This window comes from Thamnophis sirtalis, unplaced genomic scaffold (assembly GCF_051295495.1).
Source record: "Thamnophis sirtalis isolate CommonGarterSnake01/CBP01778 unplaced genomic scaffold, rThaSir2_p1.2 scaffold_2, whole genome shotgun sequence".
Taxonomy (NCBI): Eukaryota; Metazoa; Chordata; class Lepidosauria; order Squamata; family Natricidae; genus Thamnophis; species Thamnophis sirtalis.
In genome coordinates this window covers 109,495,660-109,519,288 of record NW_028261382.1, presented here as the reverse complement: position 1 = coordinate 109,519,288, position 23,629 = coordinate 109,495,660, and the positions used below count along the sequence as shown (strand labels likewise).

General features: G+C 42.5%; 1 protein-coding gene across 1 annotated transcript in view; it reads right to left on the bottom strand.

Annotated features, from left to right (window-relative positions):
* Window positions 1-17,962, bottom strand: part of OC90 (otoconin 90) — a 35,301-nt gene extending 17,339 nt beyond the window's left edge. The window contains exons 1-7 of the mRNA XM_087703566.1: window positions 17,959-17,962; window positions 8,496-8,555; window positions 5,607-5,781; window positions 4,140-4,252; window positions 2,893-3,021; window positions 2,792-2,803; window positions 1,066-1,107 (exon numbers count right to left, since the gene is read on the bottom strand). Of these exons, the coding sequence (XP_087559692.1) occupies window positions 1,066-1,107; window positions 2,792-2,803; window positions 2,893-3,021; window positions 4,140-4,252; window positions 5,607-5,781; window positions 8,496-8,555; window positions 17,959-17,962 (535 nt within the window). The remainder of the gene's footprint in view (window positions 1-1,065; window positions 1,108-2,791; window positions 2,804-2,892; window positions 3,022-4,139; window positions 4,253-5,606; window positions 5,782-8,495; window positions 8,556-17,958) is intronic.
* Between the last annotated feature and the right edge of the window lie 5,667 nt (window positions 17,963-23,629).

Genomic DNA, 23,629 nt, shown 5'->3' with positions numbered 1-23,629 from the left:
GAGGAGAGGGAAAGAGGAAGAGGAGAGGAGAAAGGAGATGGAAAGAAGAAAGGGGAAAGGAGAGGAACTAAGGGAAGAGGAGTAAGAGTAGGAGAGAGCGTAGGAAGGGGAAGAAGAGGGAAGGAGTGGGGAGAGGGAGGGGAAGAAGAAAAACAAAAATGTATTTGTAAATGTATATATGAGAAATAAAAATAAAACTTTTTACGAAAATCTGTGTACTGACAAACTATTTTTCAGGAAAGTTATCAATGTCAATGTCACCTGGCAGGATCCAAGAAGAAGACATTTTCCTTCATGGTGGCCACCTAATCCTTTGAAAGGGACTGAGGACCAGTCTCTTCCCATGGGCACTAAGCCCAGGGTGAGAAGTTTCAAGAGTTTTAGGGTGTGTTGGGGGCACAACTGCCAATTGCTTTGTTTTTGTCATTTTTACCAGACTTTAAATTTGTCCCAAGCTGCCCGGGGTCATTTTGAATCAACTAGCCCTATAAATTGGAGGGAAAAAATCACAAACAGGTTTAATAAATGAATATTCTGTAGGTATGAAGCCAGAGGTGGGTTCCTACCAGTCGCACCTATTCAGTAGAACCGGTTCGTCAAATCTACCAAACCGGTTAGAAGAGGTTCCACCAGTGGACCCGGAAAGCAGGCCACACCTACAGAAGAGGTTCCAAAAATTTTTGAAACCCACCACTGGTCCTTGGATATGATTATTCTACACTACCATGCTCATATTTATAAAACTCAGTGCCTCTGTGAAAGGTAAGGATGACTACTGCGTTTGTGGTGCAATCAGAACATTTCGTGTGTTGAAGTTGTTTTAACGCAAACCAAAGATGCCTTTTAAAAAACAAGTTTACATCCTATTCTTATGCATGCCAGTGCTGTGTGTGAGGTAATTTAAGGTGGTTCTGACAAGTGTCGTCGGCATCTTCATATCCGATCACATGGGCAGCAAGCCACTCCCATCCGGTCACATGGGCGGCAAGCCACTCCCACAAAGGAGGCCACACCCACAGAGTAGGTTCGAACAATATTTGAAACCCACCACTGTATGAAGCATACCTGAAGCAGGAACTGTGGTGTGAACTTTCACACTAGATGTTTCTGAAAAGAGAAGGAACAGGTGGCCAGTAATATAAATGCATAATATGATTTTATATCACAGGAAGTTATTGCGTGTACATAGAGCAGGTGTAGCATAGTGATAACAATAGCACTTATACTTATATACCACTTCAGAGTGCTTTACAGCCCTCTCTAAGTGGTTTACAGAGTCAGTCTATTTTGCCCAACAATTTGGGTTCTCATTTTACCCATCTCGGAAACAGGGGTGGGTACCGATTTATGTTCTTTGCATTGTAAACCGTCATAAGGGAAGGATTGGTGCTCTTTGTGGTATGGGGCCTATACCAGAGGTGACATTTAAATTTTTTTCCCTACCGGTTCTGTTGGCGTGGCTTGGTATGGGGGCTGTTCCTGTGACTGAGTGGGCATAGACAACTCAATGTCACTCACGGCCATGCCCACTCAGTCACAGCCCCCTCCAAGCCACACCCACTGACCCCGGTAGGAAAAAATGTGTGTATGAGCACGAGAAGGGCTCATAGTGAATGCTGCGGCAGAGAGAAAGCCAAACTTTTATCCCTCCCTTCACAGTGAAGCTGCTGCTCCCTTTATGGTTCTCCCCAGGTCCCCAACAGTCAAAGTACCTTAAAGGGACAGGCTGCAGCAACTCTGCTGTGAATGGAAGGAGAAGCATTCAGATTCTCTCTGTCACAGAATTCAACGTTAAATGCAGCAGAGAGAACCCGAACGTTTCTCCCTCCATTCACAGAAAAGTTGCTACAGCCTGTCCCTTTAAGGTATTTTGACCCCCGGGAGGGAGGAGGCCGAGGGGGACCATAAAGGGAGCAGCAGCTCCTCTGTGAATGGAGGGAGAAACATTCAGATTGAGTGGGCAGATCAAGTTGCTGGAATGGCCAAGGTGAATGGAGACTGGGAAACCGAGCAGGTGACCGGGTGGGTGTGGGCGGGGCCAACCAGGGGTAATTTCTACCGGTTCTGGGAACCAATTCAAATCTTCCCTACCGGGTCACGTGATCTGGCCTGATCCAATCAAATTTCACCCCTGGCCTATACTGAACATTAAGCCATTTTTTTTTAGTACTTTGGAAACCAACATTTATTGTGAGCAAGCACAATGTGCTATATAAACTCTCCAGAAAAGAACATCAAAATCTCCCCTTAGGCAAGGGTTTCCCAATCTTGACAAGTTTAAGACATATGGACTTCAATTCCCAGAATTCTCCAGTCAATATGGCTGGGGAATTCTGTGAGTTGAAGTCCACATGTCTTCAAGTTGCCAAGATTGGCACACCCTGCCTTAGGATAATTCTTGCATGAGATAAAATCAGGTGACAATAATTGGTTTCAACGTGTGGCACCCAGAGGTGGTATTCAGCCAGTTCTGGCGAACCGGTAGCTGAAATTTTGAGTAGTTCAGAGAACCGGCAAATACCACCTCTGGCTGGCCATGCCCCCATCTATTTGCTGCCTCCCGAGTCCCAGCTGATCAACTGGGTCTTCTTCTGTTGCCCTGCACAGGACAACGGAGCTGGAAAGCAGGTTAGTGGGATGGGGAGGGAATGGAGATTTTACAGTATCCTTGCCCTGGAGCGAGGAGGGAATGGGGATTTTGCAGTATGCTTCCACCGCCACCCCCGCCACATCACGCCCCCTAAACCAAGCCACGCCCACAGAACTGGTAGTAAAAAAAATTGAATCTCACCACTGATGGCACCTTCAAAGGAATAAGAGGAATTTACCGAACAAGGAAATAAGGATCTGAAAGGGAATGAAGAACTGAAATATTTCCCCCAATTTTCTCACCTGTCACCAGAGAGGAGCAGAGGGAAGCATCAAAATTATTCAAGGAAGAGTTAATGGGAGAATGCAAGAAACATTCAATAGCTTCTCTGTCACAATCGCAGAGCAAATGCTCGCAAGAATCCTCAGACCCTGGGGGGAGAAAAGGAAAAAACACCATGTAAAAAAATAGAGAGCGAAAAGCCTGTTTGCAAAGTTGGATTGAGATGTTTTTTGCTGTAATTTGCTGACTCTCTGTAAGGTTTTGATCCAGAGAGATACATTTTATGTTCTGGGCCCAGATGCAGTTCATCATTGCAGGAGGGAAGCAGGAGGGAGTTCATTTCACAGCAAGAAGCCATTAGAACACAATAGAACGTTAATATATTTTGTAAAATGCTTTTCTCCCACAACAGGATTTGAAAACTGTTGGGAAGAATGTTCATTCTAGAATGGCGCTAATACGATTCAGCAACTTCTCTGAAAATATAATCTGAGAGACCGCCTCCTGCCAATTACCTCCCACAGACCAATTAGATCGCACAGATTAGGCCTCCTCCGGATTCCATTGGCCGGTCAATGTCGGCTGGCGACACCCCCCCGGGGGAGGGCCCTCTCTGTAGCTGCTCCGGCCCTCTGGAACGATCTCCCCGTTGAGATCCGGACCCTTACTACCCTTCCGGCCTTCTGTAAAGCGACGAAGACCTGGCTGTTCCGGCAGGCCTAGGGCTGTTGAATTGTCCAGCCCCATTCTAGGTTGTGAATGTTGTTGCAATTTTAAACTGTTGTTTTATTTTTTTTATATCCCCCCTCCCTTTTTATTGTAAGCCGCCCGGAGTCTTCTGAGAGTGGGTGGCATACAAAACTAATACATAATAAAATAATAATAATAATAATCTGCCACATGGGTTAATTGGCTGGGATAAGAGTTGGAAGGGACCTTGGAGAACTTCTAGTCCAACCCTCTGCTCAAGCAGGAGACCCTATACCAGTGATGGCAAACCTATAGTATGTGTGCCACATGTAGCATGCGGAGCCATTTGTTAGGGCACTTAAAATGGCTTCTACTGTACAGCGCAGTGGAGTTGACATGGTAACGGCTTCACAGTACTCCACAAGGGGGCTCCCTCTGGTAAGGGGGAAAATCCAACATTAGAAATTATGTTTGGTCTGGGTATTTTGCTCCTGTAAATAAATACTCAGGGCATCAGGTTATCGGCTAGTAGCAGAATAAAAAGTTGTTTTGTACGGCTTTGCTACTTCATCCTCACCACAAGTGATGTTTTTAGTGAGGCAACTGACGTTCATGATGATTTTGGTAGGATCCCAGGTGCATTCTTCCTCCGTTGCCTCTTCGTAGCATTTCCGATGTTGAAAACAGCAACTGATTCCAGAAGAAGAGAAGAAGAAATGAAAGCATCATTAGGAGAGACGGTTTGTGAACATATTGGAGGCTTCAAGGTTCAGTCTCAGCTGACTCCATTGCTTTAAGCGTTCGTTTAAGCAATTAATTCACCTCCGAGCATTTCTGAAAAAACCACAAAACCGAAAAATGAAAAGATTCAGGGGTGGACTGCTACAGGTTCGCCTGGGTTCAGGAGAACCCGTAGCTAACATTATGGCCAGTTTGGAGAACCTGCAAATCCCACCCCTGGCTGGCCCCACCCACCCCACCTTCCAGCCCACGTCTCCCAGGAATCTCCACTTTGCCCTTTTTGGATGCAAGGCAAGTGCAGGACCCATGTGGAGGCTCAGAGAGGGAGGAAAAAACAGGCCTCCTGGAAGTTCCAGAATGTGGGAAATGGGCTCATTTCCGGCCTCCGGAGCCTGGTGGAGGCAATTTTTGCCCTCCCAGAGGCTCATGGAAAGCTTCCAAGTCTAGGGAAGGTGAAAACACCTCCCCACCCCCGCCGTGGTGCAGGAGGCCAACTAGGCCACACCCACCATGGCCATGCCCATCCAGCAACCGGGCAGAGAACCCGTTGCTGACCTGGAAAGACTTATCAAGAATTGAACTGGTCTGGTTTCAAACTGATTGCTTCAAGGATTAGCATTTGTTTTTCTAACTTAGCTTTTCCCTTGGAATACATAAGGTAGTGGTCTTCAAAGGTGGGAACTTTAAGACTTGTGGACTTCAACTCCCAGAATTCTCCAGCCAGCACCTTTGAAAATCCTGTTGTCTTTTGGAAAAAGCGCCTTGGGGCAGCCCTGACCTAGATGATTGAGAATCTCTTTAGACACGAGTAGAGTGATAGGTTCCACCACAAAACTGCGGTAGACTAAAGCGCGCTCGACTAAAGCGTGTACGTGACGTCATCACAGCGCGACGAAAACAGCACGCTGTGATCGGTAAACTTAAAATTAACGTGAAAACCTTACCCTAACCCCCCCAAACTAACCCTAAGCCTAACCCTTAACCTAACGCTAAACCTAACGCTAACGCTAACCCTTAACCTAACCCTAACCCTAACGCTTAACGTAACCCTAAACCTAACCCTAACCCTTAACCTAACCCTAACCCTAACCCTAACCCTAACCCTTACCTTTATGTGAATCGGCTTGCTTTAAAAGCGCTTTTTAAAGCGCCCTTTTTTCTCCGCGGTCGTATTTGTCGCGCTGATGATGATGTCACGGACGCGCTTTAATCGGACGCGCTTTAGTGGACCGCGGTTTTGACGGGTCACGGAGTGATAGCCCTCCCCAGGAAGACTTCAACGCCTCTTAGGTCCAAATCTTACCCATCTACTTCATCCACGGGGAAGCCCTCCATCTCGAATCGGCAGGCACAGCCGTAGTCTTCAAAGTCTCTTGGGCAAATGCCAGTCACACACTTCATTCTGCTCACGAAGTTGAGCAACGGTGGAAAGCTGGTGAACACGGACTGAAGCCAAGTGAAGTGAGAGCCCAAACAATCTGCAAAGATGGGAAGAAGCCAATGGTCAAACTGACATCCAAGCAAAAGCAAGGATGAGTTTGACATCTGCAGCATCCGCGAGGATCTCAGGTTTGGCTCATCCTTCACGTTAAAAAAAAAAGATGCAGTGGGACTCTCCGCGGAGGGCTGTCTTGCAAATCTCTTAATTCCCAAGCAAAGCAAGGAGGGACTGGTGAGTAGAAGTAGGAAATGCAAGTTTAGGTAAACCTTGTAGCCCTTGTTGTGAATGTCTTCGGGCAACACAACACCTAGCTGGAAACTCTCTACTCATTGCCCCTGAAGAGTGTTCGGAGATTACAATTGGTCCAGAATGCAGCCACGCAAGCGATACTGGGGTGTACCGAGATACACCCATATTACACCCATCCTCCGCGAGCTGCACTGGCTCCCCATTGGTCTCCGAATGTGCTTCAAGGTGCTGGTTATCACCTTTAAAGCCCTACATGGCTTAGGACCCGGATATCTACGAGACCGTCTTCTGCCACATACCTCCCAGCATCCGATAAGATCTCACAGGATGGGCCTTCTCCGGGTGCTGTCGACTAAACAATGTTGTCTGGCAGCTCCTCAGGGGAGGGCCTTCTCTGTAGCTGCCCCGGCCTTATGGAACGATCTACCCCCAGAGATCCGGACCCTCCCCATTCTCTCAGCCTTCTGAAAGTCAACTAAGGCCTGGCTGTTCCGGCAGGCCTGGGGTTGTTGACCTCATGAACGAGATCCAGCCCCATTAAGGTTGAGTGCATGATGCGTCTTTTTAATTTGTTCTCTTTCTATTTTAAATTTTTTAGTATATTTTTAGAATCGTTTTATGTAAGCCGCCCGGAGTCCTTCAGGATTGGGCAGCATATAAATTTATTAAATCTTGAATCTTGTCACCCCTGTCCTAGTTACCTCACGTCTTGACTACTGTAATAGGCTTTACATGGGGCTGCCCTTGAAAAGTATCCAAATGTGTTGAAAATGTAGAGGCCCACTCGTGGTTTTGTACGTTTCACCTCTCTTGAAAAAGCTAAGTTGACTGCCGATTTGCTTCTAGGTCCAATTCCAACTGCTAATGGTTCCCTTTAAAGTCTTACTTTGCCAGGGGTTGGGTTATTTGGAGAATCACTTTTTTCTTCTACCTGACCCACTTTTAAAGAGGTCCATCTGCTGGAACCAAGAAGAAGGGTCTTCTCTGGGGATGCTCCCCACCTGTGGAACATCATCATTGTGGAAATATGTCTGGCTTCACCTTGACGCTCTTTCTAAAGGCATAATTGAAGGCAGAGTTTTGCAGGCAGGCCTGGGAACCTCAGGGGGATATGGCACATATCAAGTGGTTGGTTTAATTATCGTCCCTCAGGTGGAATATTGGGGTTTGTATTGGGGTTTTATTTTATTTTTTTAATGTTTAATAAAAATATAACTTGTATTTGACTTGTCCTTTTAGTTTCTTTACTACGCAGCTTGAATCAATTCATACTACGATGTAAATGAGGTGACTCCAATAAATGAATTCAAGATTTTTGACTAGATTTGCTTTAACATTTTACCTTACTGATAAGCCACTTGTGAGTTGATTAAGGTGTATATTAAATTTCATCTGAATTTTGTCGGAGCTTTGAGACTAATTCAAAAGGCTGAAACTACACTGTGAATGTCAAATTTGCTGCATCAAAGACATTCGTTAATGTTAGTATCACAGTATTACTCATCTCCTCTGATGCAAAGCTTCAATATATAAGTTGGTGGTCACCCAAAATTTTGGTAAAGTGATTTCCTTTTTCCTCTGGTTCCTAACAAGCTTTGCACAACAAATAGCAATAGCACTATACTGCTTCACAGTGCTTTTAGAGTTCTCTCTAAGTGGTTTACAAAGTCAGCATATTGCCCCCAACAATCTGGGTCCTCATTTTACCCACCTTGGAAGGATGAGTCAACCTTGAGCCTGGCGAGAGTCGATCTGCCAAACTGCAAGCAGCCGGCAGTCAGCAGAAGTAGCCTGCAGTACTGCACTTTAACCACTGCGCCACTGTGGCTCATTATGGCTCGTTTCTCAATTACAGCTCAAATGTAATCTATTAATCTTCTTAAGCAACACCCGGAACCATAATTAAAGCAACAAAAAACAACTAAAGCTATCACTAATGAAATTGAGCTGGTTGAGGAAATGCATCTGCCTTGTTTTCTTTGAAGCTGGTGAAGTGTTTTGAGTGAGCACCGAGGTGTCGTAGAAGACCACTGCTGAAAAAAATGATGTGGATCTCATACAGACAGAGGAATGGGCCAGTTGATCACCTATATCTGCTTAGCCATGTACTCTATCAATTTTATTTTTGTATTTCAAAGCAAAGACCAGAAGAGTTCTGATGAATTGTGCTTTGCTGCACCTTCCATTCACGATATGCAGCCAATTGGCTCTTGCTAAGTTTGCATCTAGCTGCATTCAGAGGCATCCACATTTCTTCATCATTCATGGAAAAAGTTAGAACAATGGAACAAGCCTCCAGAAATGGTGGGTGCTCCAACACTGGAGGCTTTTAAGAAGAGATTGGACACCCATTTGCCTGAAATGCTATGGGTTTCCTGCTTGAGCAGGGGGTTGGACTAGAAGACCTCCAAGGTCCCTTCCAACTTTGTTATTTGTTATTAATACAGACAAAGGAATCCTTTAATCCAATAGAAACCAACAAGCAAATAAAAACCTACTTACCAAAGAATAAAGCAACACTTTCCACATTTTCAAAGACTCCGTTGAAGAAGGTGATGTTATCTGAGGGGAAACATAAACTATTAAAACATAAATAGTTTCCAAATATACAGATACAGTCTTGATTTCAGAAGAGAAAAGAGCCGGACTTGGTTATTATTAGGATGGGAGACAATGTGTAGTTTCCCAAATTGTAAGCTAGCCTGGGAATTTGAAAACCCACCCCAGAAGAAGGCAGTGGAACAGCAATTCTTGACTGCTATGAAGAGTTGAGCTGAAATCTTTCCTTCCCACCCACTCCCATCATGAACCTTTTTCAGAACTTAAGAAAACTTAAGAGTGTGTGGAGTGGAATCTAAAGTGAGACTGAATAGAATAGAATAGAATAGAATAGAATAGAATAGAATAGGGTAGGGTAGGGTAGGGTTGGGTAGGGTAGGGTAGGGTGGGTAGGGTAGGGTAGGGTAGGGTAGAGTAGAATAGGAATAGGAATAGGAATAGGAATAGGAATAGGGTAGGGTAGGGTAGGGTAGGGTAGGGTAGGGTAGAGTAGAATAGGAATAGGAATAGGGTAGGGTAGGGTAGGGTAGGGTAGGGTAGGGTAGAATAGGAATAGGAATAGGAATAGGAATAGGAATAGGAATAGGAATAGGAATAGGAATAGGAATAGGAATAGGAATAGGAATAGGAATAGGAATAGGAATAGGAATAGGGTAGGGTAGGGTAGAGTAGAATAGGAATAGGAATAGGAATAGGAATAGGAATAGGAATAGGAATAGAATAGAATAGAATAGAATAGAATAGAATAGAATAGAATAGAATAGAATAGAATAGAATAGAATAGAATAGAATAGAATAGAATAGAACAGAACAGAACAGAACAGAACAGAACAGAATAGAATAATTTATTGGCCAAGTGTGATTGGACACGCAAAAAATTGACTTTGGTGCATACACTCTCAGTATATATAAAAAGACAAGATACATTCGTCAAGAATCATAAGGTGCAACACTTAATGAAAAGTCATAGGGTACAAATAAGCAATCAGGAAAACAATCAATATCAAACTGTTACAGTCCTGCAGACGTAAGTGGGAGGAGATGGGTGATAGGAACGATGAGAAGACTAATAGTAATAGAGTAATGCAGCCTTAGTGAATAGTTTGACAGTGGTGAGGGAATTATTTGTTTAGCAGAGTGATGGCATTCAGGGGGGGGGGGCTATTCTTGTGTCAAGTTGTCTTGGTGTGCAATGCCCTATAGCATGTTTTGAGGGTAAACATTGAAACATGTCCAGGATGTGAGGGATCTGTAAATATTTTCACAGCCCTCTTTTTGACTTGTGCGGTACACAGGTCATCAATGGAAGACAGGTTGGTAGTAATTATTTTTTCTGCAGTTTTAATTATCCTTTGAAGGCTGTGTCTGTCTTGTTGGGTTGCAGAACCAAACCAGACAGTTATAGAGGTGTAGAAGACAGACTCAATAATTCCTCTGTAGAACAGAATCAGCAGCTCCTGGGGAAGTTTGAACCTTCTGAGTTGGCGCAGAAAAAACATTCTTTGTTGTGCTTTTATGATGACATTTTTGATGCTAGGTGTCCATTTTAGGTCTTGAGATGTGATAGAACCTAGAAATTTGAAGCTCTCTACTGTTAGTACTGTGTTGTTTAGTATTATAAGAGGTGGTAAGGAAGGGTTCTCCTAAAGTCTACCACTTTATGGTATGGGTTATGAAATGGGTTACAATCTCCATTGGTTTAGGAATTCTGAAACTCATAATATCTGATTGAGAGCTATCTTGCAATTATCTCAACATGAAAAATAGGAGATTCTGCATTCTCCTAATGCAAGATTTCTCAGCCAGGCAACCTTGGGACTTCTGGGAGTTGAAGTCCACACAACCTAAACTTGCCAGATTTGAGGAACAGTGTCCTGTTGAAGAGACTATTCGTAGCTGGTGTTCTCTGAGCTGGGGTTGTTTTCTTGCAGAGGTTTCATTAATCAACTAGGTAAAAGAGAGCCAAGGGGGCGCAGTGGTTAGGGTGCAGTACTGCAGGCCACTTCAGCTGACTGTTATCTGCAGTTCAGCAGTTCTAATCTCACTGGCTCAAGGTTGACTCAGCCTTCCATCCTTCCGAGGTGGGTGAAATGAGGACCCAGACTGTGGGGGTGATATGCTGACTCTGTAAACCGCTTAGAGAGGGCTGAAAGCCCTATGAAGCGGTATATAAGTCTAACTGCTATTGCTATTGCTATAAAATCACCAATGCCCTGAAGACATTACCTAGTTGGGTAATGAAATGTCTGCAAGAAAAAAAACCAAGCTCTGAGAGCACTAAGGACTCCACTGTCCTGATATATCGGAAGAACGTTACAAAAATCACAGCAATTATACCACATCTTATAGCAACAGGAGGCAAATTTCACCTTTACAAGATAAAAATCCAAGATCCACCATCTGTCTCTTAATCTCTTAGTCCCAAACAGAAGCTGTTTTTAAAAAATGAGTATGTTTGTAAAAGCAGAACAGAATAGAGTTCACAATGTGTCCATACAAACATGTACAAATATACATTTGGTGTCTCCATTTTTGCGAGTTTTATTTCGGTACTGTAATTTAAGGTGACTGTTTTGTTACTGGTGTTGCTCAAATCATTGGGCTATTTCCCAATGTAGTTGGGATATGGTGGCTCAGTGGCTAAGATGCTGAGCTTGCCGATCAGAAAAATCGGCCATTCGAATCCCTAGCACCGCGTAATGGAGGGAGCTCCCGTTACTTGTCCCAGCTTCTGTCAACCTAGCAGTTGGAAAGCACGTAAAAAATGCAAGTAGAAAAATAGGAACCACCTTTGGTGGGAAGATAACAGTGTTCTGTTCACCTTCGGCATTTAATCATGCCGGCCACATGACCACAGAGACGTCTTCAGACAGCGCTGGCTCTTCGGCTTTGAAAAGGAGATGACACACACACACACACACACACCGAGTCGGGAACGACTAGCACATATGTGCAAGGGGAACCTTTACCTTTATCTTGTCCCAATGTAGCATAAGTAAATGCAAGAACTATGGGGCAATTCCTTTATTCTGCAAATCAGATTGGCAAAATTTGGCAAAAAAGTGGTTTAATATGAAGAGAGAAGTCAAACATATGGCAGTTTCCCCTCCCTTTAATGTGAATTGGTACCATTCCGCACAATCTCATATTTCTGCAGCTAAGAAGCCTTTTAATTACTTTTTTTCTTCCTCTTTGGTAAAGGCCAACATTAATGCACTTTAAGACTGCTTCAAATCCTGCCTCTGATTTGTTGAAGGGAGTAATTCAATCCTTCAAGGGAAGATTATAATTTAATGTTTTCATTATCTATTAATGCCTTAAAACCTCTCAGAAACAAGAGGTCAGGCTTAGAATACAGAAGGATTCTGAAATTTCCTTTCCTGTTATTTCCAGTTCTGAACATCTCAGTGGAGAGCCAAGCCAGAGGATAAAGTTATTTATTAAAGTTTTTTTTTTAAATTGTCACATGTCTTAATTGTCCCACTCCAAAACCAACTCTGGATGGCTTTGCAATTAAAAAAAATAGCAGCAATCTCTCTCTATATATATAAATGGTTGTGTGTGTATGTTCCAACTTAACTCTGGAATGCCTTGAGCAATTTAACCAAACTTGGTACACAGTGTTCTAACCTAGGCTTCCTGATACAGTAAAAAGCACACACTTAGTCCCCAAAACCCTCTTTTTATTTCAAAGGCTGTTAATTATATTCATTCACAGCCCGTAATGAGTCCCGAATAGTTGTAAAGAGTCCTACAGCAGGCTGCCAAAGTCCTTCAGGATAAGGCTGATAAGCACCCACCTTTATCTTCCTTGAAACACTGCCAAAGACTTAATTGGCAATTGGCTTGGCAAGGCCACACAGAGCAAAGAATCAAAACAGAGTGTCAGAAGCTAAACTGAACAGCATGAACCAAGTTGCCTTCCGCAAAGGCTCACGTGCCTTTGCTCCTCCTTTATGTCCTATGGGAGGATTAATAACCTCCAAGCCTTACTTCCGAGTCGTCCCTTCTGTCTTAACTGTTCTTGCCTTCTGGCAGCTCTGCGCATGCCCGCATTGGGAACAGGGGACGCCTGTTCCTCTGCCTCACTGCTGTCCAACTCTGGAGGCTCCAGAGGCAGCACATAACTCCCAGATGCCTCCAACACAGAGCCCTTGCCCAAGCCTTCCCCAGACTCAAGGACTGGCCCGTGTTCCTCCCCAATCTCCCCACTGTCTGACTCTGCTGCCAGCTCCATAGGCTGCCAGCAGACCACAACACAGAGATGACTTACTCTCTGGAAAAAAATACTGTAGGGTTATGACAGCCCTATCACCCTTCAGTGTGTATCTGTGTGGATGTGTAGATGTGTGGATGTGTTCCAGCATAACTCCAGAATGTCTGGGCTGCTGAAATGAAAAAGGCTGAATTATATCTATAGTGTCAAGTCACAGTACATTTGACAGTGATAGTGTACAATTTGGATTCAAGTTCTGTTAAGATACAGCCTGTTGTGCCTTAAAATGACTTCTACTGTACAGCACAGTGGAGTTGCCATGGTAATGGTTTTGCAGTACTCCACAAGGGGGCTCCCTCTAACACAGGATTGGGATAAATACATACCAGGACTATGCCTGGTTATCAGCAATCACTCAGAGGGAGCAAATCTTTAAAAATGCTCATTCCATTTTACGATTTCAAGTGGTCCAACCCTACACAAATCCAAGACCCGTGGGAAGAACTGGGTTTTATGTAAAGACAGTAGGGTGAAGATTGCATGAAGTTCTGGAGAGATGCTGTCTCAAAAGATGGATAGCATGGAAACATCCTAACCTATAGCTGAAATCTTCTAGTCTACATTGCTCAGTTATGGTAGAGAATAACAGGGATGATCTTGGAGAAGAACTGCAGACACTATTAGCAAACCAAGAATTCATTCTGGAGAAACAAAAAGAAAGAAACTTACAAATGCCCAACTATTTCTCTTTGGTGTAAACTTTGGTATAAAAGACTTATGTCAGCCTTTTGAGGTAGACCAGGTCAGGAAACAGGGACCATCCAAAATGCCAGAAGCCTACTTTATTGACAGGCTCTTGACAGCCCTATCAGAATTTCTCTGCCCTTCCTCTTGGACCTAAGTGAGTCATGATAATGCAGTCTTGAGTTTCTTCCACACACGTTTTGTTTTTCCAAGCTAAGTTCATGTTTCGCTAATGGTCTCAACAGATCTTCTCCAGGGTTTTCTCTATCCCTGCCTTTAATCTGGCTGCTTCCAGTTATTCGCTGGCAATTTAGGAGAAAAGGTGGAGAGTTGAGATGCCAGGGCTTTGTAGCTCCTTATTTGCCCCCCCCCTCAAAAAAACCAACAACGACAAAAATGACTGTCTTAAAAAGTATATCTTACTTAGATTTCTTTCTGCTGCATTTGGGAGGTCCAGAGAAATACCTGTAGCTCCTGTTTCTGATCCTTGAGTACCTGCATTAACCACGACAGGGGGTGGGAGAGGGAGGGGGAAGGGAAGGACAGAGAGGGAGGGAGGGTGGGAGAGGGAGGGAGAGGGGGAGGGAAAGAGGGAGGAAGAGGGAGGGAGGGAGAAAGGGGGAGGGAGATAGATGGAGAGGGAGAGAGGTGGAGGGAAGGAGGGAAGGAGAGAGATAGGGAGAGAGGGAGAGGGAGTGGGAAAGAGGGAGGGAGAAGGAGGGAGGAGAGAGAGAGATGAATTCAAAGGGGAAATCAAATTAGCTCTTGAGGATAGGTTAGCATCCCTAAAACCATTCCACACTTGACAAAAGATAAACGTCGATTGAACCCCTCCCCCCTTCCCACAAGAATGATGGACATGAAGTTGCAAAAAAAGTGACGGAATCATGTTTTTATACATGATAACTGAAGCAGGATTATTGTATGCACAAAGATGGGGGAAGATTCGGCATTATCAACAATAGAAGAATGCCTGTTGAAAGTGAAAGAACTCAATGGCTCAAACTGTCTTCTTTGATCAGAGAAAGGATCAAAATCTATATTTATTACTGGCTTGAAAACCCTTATGGACTTTTTTTCGTGAAGCAGAAAAAAATGAATTTATGATTTTGATGGTTTTGATGATTAGACAGGATAGATTGTAGAAAAAAAGGGAGTCATGTTGTAGCTGTAGAGTAAGAGGCAAAAAGCTGTAAAGATCAGCAGCTATTTCTTTGTATTATTTTTCTTTCTTTTATATTTTTCTGCTTTTTTTTCCTTTTCTTGCACTTTTCACTTACATTTTGATTTCTCTTTCTTAGTTTGCATTACTTTTTTGTTCATTTTTAACTTCCTTTTTAACATCCTTAATAAAATTATATATACATATACATGAACCAACCAATAACCTCTGGGGAAATCCTGCAGGTAATCAAACAACTAAAGTTAGGGAAAGCACCAGGCACAGATGGCCTGACAGCAGTTTACTATAAAAACTTACAGTTAGAAATGGTAGAACCTCTTAGAGAACTATTTAATAAAATTCAAACGGAAGGTAATTTGTGGATGTATCTTGTAAAATTCTTGGACATGGTGCCAAGTGCCCCGATGACAATGGGTATCACTGTTACATGCTTCATCCATAGCCGTGTAGTTTCGATGGCCAGGTCATGATATTTCATTATTTTTTCTAGTTCTTTTTCTTCGACTCTGGCATCTCCAGGAACAGTGATATCAATAAACTGTACACTTTGGCCCTCTACAACTGTTATATCTGGCATGTTGTGCTCAAAATAGCAATAGCAATAGCAGTTAGACTTATATACCGCTTCATAGGGCTTTCAGACCTCTCTAAGCGGTTTACAGAGCCAGCATATTGCCCCCAACAACAATCCGGGTCCTCATTTTACCCACCTCGGAAGGATGGAAGGCTGAGTCAACCCTGAGCCGGTGAGATTTGAATAGCCGAACTGCAGAACTGCAGTCAGCTGAAGTAGCCTGCAGTGCTGCATTTAACCACTGTGCCACCTCGGCAAATGTTGTTGTTGTTGTTGTTGATGATGATGATAATGATGATGATGATGATGATGATGATGATGATGATGATATGATGATGATATGGTTAAACTTTGGTGAGATTCACAGCCTTTGGGGCTGGTTGGCAGCCTAACAGCTCGAGTCCTAACCAAGGACCTAGGAACTGTTAAGGTAACGTCGGAGGATATAAGCTGTTCCAAGTAGGGTGGTTTTTTGTAGAGTCAGAATGTTCAAGTCCAATAAATTTAGAATTTCCAAATAGTGAGGTAGCCCTTTGGGTATTGCTCCAAGGGCTCCAATTACAATCGGGACAACACGCGATTTCTTTTTCCACAGTCGCTCAACTTCTATTGTTGTTGTTGTTGTTGTTGTTGTTGTTGTTATTAAATTATCATTCTTTAAATCTATAACCCACCTGACTCCCAATTATCATAAAATAAATAACAGAAAAACTTTATTATCATATTAAATCAATGGGATTTAATGTGTAGATCTACTTTTACTTCGTTTTACACAATAAGATTAATAACAATAGCAACAACTATTCTGCCTACAGAAATACACCCCAAGGACTTATTTGAACAAACTGCCTATACCAAATAACATAGAGAAGAAGAAAGAAACAAAAAAACAGCATGATTTTTCACTTACCACCATTATGTAAAATCATCAATATAGTCATCAATAGAATTATCAGCATTATTTTTCAGGAAGCTTGCCTGGTGGATTAAATACAACGTTTATATACATGTCCTTTATGACAATAAAGTATGGTTTACCCATGGTACAGCATCAACTTACTTGTGCTACACCTGTGTGTAGCAATAGCAATAGCACTTACTTATATCCCATTTCAAAGTGCTTTTTACAGCCCTCTCAAAGCAGGTTGCAGAGTCAGCCTATCGTCCCCCAACAATCTGGGTCCTCATTTTACTGACCTCAGAAGGATGGGAGGCTGAGCAGATGTCTATGGAGATTCTCAATCATCCTGGTCATGGTTGTCCCAAAAATGCCTTTCCACTTTCTTGGCTTTTCTTTTCTTAAAGACATTTCACTTCTCCTCCAAGAAACTTCTTCGGTTCTGTCTCAAAACTGAAGAAGCTTCTCGGAGGGGGAAGTGAAACATCTTCAAGAAAGTCCAGTTGCCTTCCAAGAAGCACCTTCAAAAAGACTATCAAAGCTGATGTTATTGTAAAACATCTCCCAGAATCAGATTCCATCCAGATGTGCTAGCTTTGGCTAGCCAAAGGAACCAAACTGGTCCTACCAAATTAGACGAACTGAATTCTAACACATTTAGGTTGGGTTGAATGTTTGAGCTGCTTTTTGCTAGTGCCAACTCACACCGAAAAGGATTAAAACATTTGGCTGTTTCCCAATTTAGAAGAAGACAAAATTATTCAAGCGGGAATCTTGGTAGAGTTTTGGAACGAGACAGCTGTGCAGAGAAAGAGAGAGCAGATGCTTCTCCCTTTCTCTTGGTAGAATTTCAGATTGTTCAGTGAACTGATGAGTAACTTCAAGAAAAGCAAACTGCGGGAGAGAGGGGGAAAGAATATTTTTGCATCGTGTAAAATTCATTTGTTCAGTTCCTTTGCACTAATTTAGCATGTAGCTTTTAGAAGGAAGGGAAAGGAAAATTGCTCAATTGAGCTGAGATGAGCTCTCACATGAGCAGAATTGTGTAGTAGAGTTGCAAAAGTGTCACACGGAGTTCAACCAGGCAGGACATTTGGGGCAATACACATTTCGAATAGCCACATCCTGTCTGATGTATAAAAAAAATTAATCCCCAAAGTGTTTGTTTTTAGTTGCTTATATATCTAACGTCTACACTGTCCATTTTACTTAAGTAATTTTGGGTGGTTTACAAAGAGCATCATAAAATAATATAAAACATGACTAAAAAGCAAAGTTAAAATGGTCTAAACACATAGTTAAAATTTGCAAGTTAAAAGTAAATCAAAGTTTGAAAAGCTGTGTCCACAATCCAAAAAGCATAAATTAATGCCACATAAAGCTTTTGCTACAGGAATCGTTGAATAAGTTTTTACGCATTTTGGATACTCAATGGAGTTTTTGCATCCCTCTAACCAAAATGTGGAAGGGCTGTTTACGGTTGGACAATACTGTTACTATGTACAGATTGCAAAACAGATCTGAGATTATGTGGGCAGAGCTCATCTATGACCAACTATAAGGGGGGAGGGGGAATCTGCTGTTTTCTAAATAAGTCTCTGAGCCACCACACTTGACCAAATCTGAACCTGTCCCCTCTCCAACCTTATTCTGATCACCACTCTTAGTACCCCGCTGACACCAAGGGAAGTCCTCCACCCTTTTGTAGATGAGCTGTAACCCAATATTTAAATAGATGAACTGGAAGCATTCTACAGAAGCATCAGACTATATTCCAGCTCTAGAATGTACCCATATTTCGTACACACTGCGTGGATTTTAGCCCTATCTTTATAGTAGTGTGCTCTAATTAGAAGTTCAATTTCTGACTTAGATTGTAAGTGATCTACAGGATGGCATGCCTCCAGCGGAGCATGAGGTGGTGTCAGGCGGATGCTTAGGATCCTAACTCAACTTCTGAGTTTTCAAACGGAGGGTCAACGTGTGTTTACCTGGGAAACAAACTCTTTGGATAACTGGACTTATTCAGGTATTTATAGAATACTGCTGGATCTGCAAAAGTCCAACCCATCACAAAGTGGCAACAAAGAGATTGGAAAAAAACCTCTAGCTCTGCCACCATCCATGGAAATTTTGCCAGTCAGTCCTGCTCAGTATGCTGGTGGCTCTATCCTTGGGTTTTCCTTTCTCCTGAAATTGACTTCCAGGTTAACATGTCTCAGCTCAGAAAACTGGCTAATAATTCATTTGCTGTCAATTCCGAAGCCCTTCCACCCTAAAACATGGGAAATATGGCTTACCTTGAATGATATTTCTCAAAGGAAGGTATAAAAGGAAGAACTTGGCCTTAAAGAGGTTAGGCTGTAGTGATTTATACCTCTTTGGCTCTGCCTGTGCCCTCCCTTGGTCACGTGACTACTCTACTTTCTTCATCAACCCAAATTCAACCTTTCTCAATTGTCCCTTTCATTAAAATTTCGGCAGGTCGCAATTCCTAGAGCAGCAAGGGTGAACATTATAGATCATTTATGTACTTAAGGTTATATTCAGTCGGGGGTTTTATACCCCCCCACACACACACATCGGGCTCCTGAAAGCTACCCTAATACAGGCCTTGTTGTCATGAAACAATGGCTCCTTTGTTATCACCTGTCTTGCTAAGTCAGGTGACGGCGGTGAGCAAGAACTTAATAAACAGCTTCATTCATGGTTGAGGGACAAGTGAAAATTTAGACGATGGGGCAGACCCCCCAAATCTCTGAGTGCTGAAAAGCTCAGGGGTGGGGAAGGGCTTGGGGGAAAAAAACCATCGAAAGGGTCTACTATAGAATTATGGAATCACGGACCTGAGGAGTTTTGGAAGGGGCTACAGAGATCATTTAGACCAGTGATGGCTAACCAAAATTGTATGTGCGCGCCCTATCGCTCACGCGCACACGCCCCCTCCACCTGCACATGCACTAGCGACCCCCCCCCCACCTGAGCATGAGCAATCGACCTCCCCACCGCGTATGCATGAGCAACCCCCATGTGGGGAGTGTGGTTTCCTGAAAGCTGGGGAGGGCAAAAATGGCCTTCCCCCGGCCTCCAGAAGGCTGGAAATCAGCTGGCCAGCAGGCGGAGGGGCGCTAGAGCTGACGGCTGCCGAGGGCTGCTGTGCCAGCAAATATGGCTCCGCGTGCCACCTCTGGCACGCATACCATAGGTTCGTGATCATGGATTTAGACCAGAGGTGGGTTCCTGCCAGTTCTAACCTCTTCTATAGAAGAGGTTCCACAAATCTACAGTGCTGTTTAGAACTGGTTCCAGCTCACCCCCCCTCCATCCGCACATCATCAAGATGAAGAGCGAGAGGAGGAATTCTGGGAGTTGAAGTCCACAAGTCTTAAAGCTGTCAAGTTTGAACACCCCTGGGTTTTTTTTTTCTAAAGGGTTAGGGGTGTAAAGGTCTTGTAACTTGACAGCTTTAAGACTTGCGTGCTTCAAATGCCAGAGTTCCTGAGCCAATATTTTGGTTGCTAAGCAAGAACATTCTTAAGTGAGTTTCATCACATTTTACAAGTTGGCCACGCCCACCCGGTCACATGGCTGGCAAGTCACTCCCACAAAGCAGGCCACACCTACAGAAGAGGTTCTAAAAAAATTTGAAACCCACCACTGATTTAGACCAATTCTTTGCGGAAAAACCAACAAAAACTATTCTCACGAGGTCCCTGTCCAGTTTCTTTGCCCCAGAGATGGAGGACCCACACCCTCCATAGGTCAATTGTTCCACTGTGGTATCAGATCTTACGATCTGGAAGATTTTTTTCCGGAAAGGCAGACAAGAGAATGATGGGAACCCACAAGTTGCAGCCAAGTCGTCCTCAAGTTATGACCTTAATGGAGTCCGCCCATTGAGATCATTGAGTCATTATGGTTGTTAAATGGGTCAGCCTGATTTTATGTCGGGTTTTTTGGGGGGGGGGAGTGGCATCCATTAAGCAAACGCTTAAATGATTGTTTAAGCAAGCCTATTGCTTGCTATGACATGTTTTGCCAGAAACTGGAAGCAACCCTCACAACAAAGATGTTGAGACTTTGGAAAAGTTCAGAGAAGAGCAACTAAGATGATCAAAGGCCTGGAGACTAAACCATATCAAGAAAGACTGCAGGTTTTGGGTCTAGCTAGTGTAAAGAAAAGAAGAATTAGGGGAGATGTGATAGCCGTATTTCAGTATTTGAGGGGCTGCCACAAAGAAAATGGGGGGGTCAACCTATTCTCCAAAGCACCGGGAGGCAAGACCATGGTTGGAAACTGATCCAAGAGAGAAGCAACCTGGAATTAAGGAGAAACTTTCTAATAATGAGGACAATTAACCAGTGGAATGGCTTCCCTCCAAAAATTGTGGGTGCTCCATCACTGGAGGTTTTTAAGAAGAGACTGGACAGTCACTTGTCTGAAATGATATAGGTTCTCCTGCTTGAACAGAGGGCTGGACTAGAAGACTTCCAAAGTCCCATCTATTCTATTCTATTCTATTCTATTCTCAGTAAAAAATATTGTGAAACACAGTGACGGGGCCAAAGGATACTGCAAAGAGCCTAAATGCGGCCATGTTACCAAATGCCTGATATGTGGTCATCAACTTTAGATTAGAATCATATGCAGAGGTGTGCTTCAAAAGATTTAGCAAGGGGTTCTCTGCCTGGTTGCTGGGTGGGCATGGCCATGGTGGGCATGGCCTAGTCGACCTCCTGCATCATCATGGGGGAGGGGCTTTATGCTCTCCCCGGGCTTCGGAGGCATTTATTGAGCCCCCGGGAGGGCAAAAATGGCCTCCCAGGCTCTGGGGGCCCTCTGGAGGTCAGAAACAGGCCCGTTTCTAGCCTTCCCAAACTTCTGGCCTGTTTTAGCCCAGCCCCCCCCCCCCCGACCTCGGTGCATGGCCTGCACTTACATGTATCAAAAACGGGCTGTGTGGAGACTCCTGGAAGGGGAGGGCTGGGCGAGGCCAGCCAGGAGTGGGATTTGTGGGTTCTCCGAACTTCACAGAATCTTAGCTAGAGGTTCTCCCAAACCCCCAGCAGCCCACCCCTGAATAAGTCCCTTTTCTTAGATGGCTGGGTAACCAATCTCATGTTGAGGACTAGCAGTGGACGCATGGAAGTGTACTCAAATGTATATACACTAAGAGTGGAGTCATGTGCTTCTAGTGCCTTTGGGAAGTGAAATAGAAGCTTGTGTGCAGACTTGAGTTCCCCGTAATTTTTGCAGAACACAAAGTATTTTAGAGGTATGTAGAGAAAGTTTATAATGTGGGGAAGGATATTCAAAAGGCAGCCCACAAGTTTTGGGCCTCTGAGTAGCTCTCAAATGTTGAAGAAAAAGAAAATTTTCATAGCAAAGTGAGCTGGGGAATTCTGGGCGTTGAAGTTCATCTGTCCTAAAATTGTCAAGTTTGTTTCTCAGAGCAAACTCCGAGGTAGATGTTTCTAGGAACTGTTCCATCCCCCCCAAAAAATTACTGTTCCCCCCCCACCTTAATTATTTCTAGTACGTGCGATAAAAAAGAAATTGCTTCCTCAAAACTTTCAAAGGAGAAGAAAATGCAAGTGAAATACTGGTAGTCCTTAACTTATGACCACGATTGAGCCTGAAATTCCTGTTGCTAAGTGAGACATTTGTTCAGTAAATTTTGCCTCATTTTATGACCTTTCTTACCATGGTTATTAAGTGAATCATGGCAGTTGATAAGTTAATGACAGGGCTGTTGAGTGAATCTGGCTTCCCCATTGACTTCGCTTGTCAGAAGGTCGCAAAAGATAATTACATCACCCAGGAAACTGCAACTATCATAAATATCAGTTGAGTCAGTTGCCAAGCATTTGAATTTTGATCACATGACCATGGAGGCGCAGCAATGATCATAATTGTCATAAGTGTGAAAAACTGTCATAACTTACTTTTTTTAGCACCATAAGTTTGAATGGTCGCTAAACGAACTGTTGTAAGTCTAGGACTACCTCTGAAACAGGAGTGAAATGTGCTACTGGTTCGGGCCGGTTCGCCTGAACTGGTAGTAAAAATGCTTTAAAACGGTTTTTTTTTAAGTTCCGATGATTGTGGGGCACAGCTGATTGTTGCACAGCTGATCATCAGAATTTTTTAAAAACTTTTTAAAATATATTTTAACTACCACTTCCGGTAGTTAAAAAATGTTTTAAAAAGTAAAAGAAAAAGTTGGCCACACCCACGCAAACACATGACCCCCACCACCAAGCCACGCCCATAAAACCATGCCCACAGAACCAGCAGGAGGGAAAAATTGAATTTCACCACTGTTCTGAAACCCTATAAAGGGCAGGATTTTCTTTCACTTTGGTTATGAAAAAGCCAAAAGTCACATCTAAGCATCCCATTTTTCGGCATGGAAATTCTCCTGATGAGCTCTTACCAGAGACCATTCCAAGCTTATAAAACCAATCTGTGGTGTAAATCTATAAAGTTGGAGGGTCAAACTGGTTTACTCATCAATAAGAAATAACTTTAAATTGAGCTGGGACATCACAAAGACAAAATATAAATAACTAAGTAACTAAGTAACTAAGTAACTAAGTAACTAAGTAACTAAGTAACTAAGTAACTAAGTAACTAAGTAACTAAGTAACTAAGTAACTAAGTAACTAAGTAACTAAGTAACTAAGTAACTAAGTAACTAAGTAACTAAGTAACTAAGTAACTAAGTAACAACTAAATAACTAAATAAGTGACTGACTAAGTGACTAAGTGCCTAAATGCCTAAATGCCTAAATGCCTAAATGCCTAAATGCCTAAATAACTAAATAACTAAATAACTAAATAACTAAATAACTAAATAACTAAATAACTAAATAACTAAATAACTAAATAACTAAATAACTAAATAACTAAATAACTAAATAACTAAATAACTAAATAACTAAATAACTAAATAACTAAATAACTAAATAACTAAATAACTAAATAACTAAATAACTAAATAACTAAATAACTAAATAACTAAATAACTAAATAACTAAATAACTAAATAACTAAATAACTAAATAACTAAATAACTAAATAACTAAATAACTAAATAATAACGAAATAACGAAATAACGAAATAACGAAATAACGAAATAACGAAATAACGAAATAACTAAATAACTAACGAAATAACGAAATAACGAAATAACGAAATAACGAAATAACTAAATAACTAAATAACTAAATAACTAAATAACTAAATAACTAAATAACTAAATAACTAAATAACTAAATAACTAAATAACTAAATAACTAAATAACTAAATAACTAAATAACTAAATAACTAAATAACTAAATAACTAAATAACTAAATACATAAATGAATGAATGAATGGTAGTAACCTTGTCACATAGTCCTTTTTTTAAAGTGAAGACAGAACTGCGATGTAATTCTTACATTTTAATTTCAAATG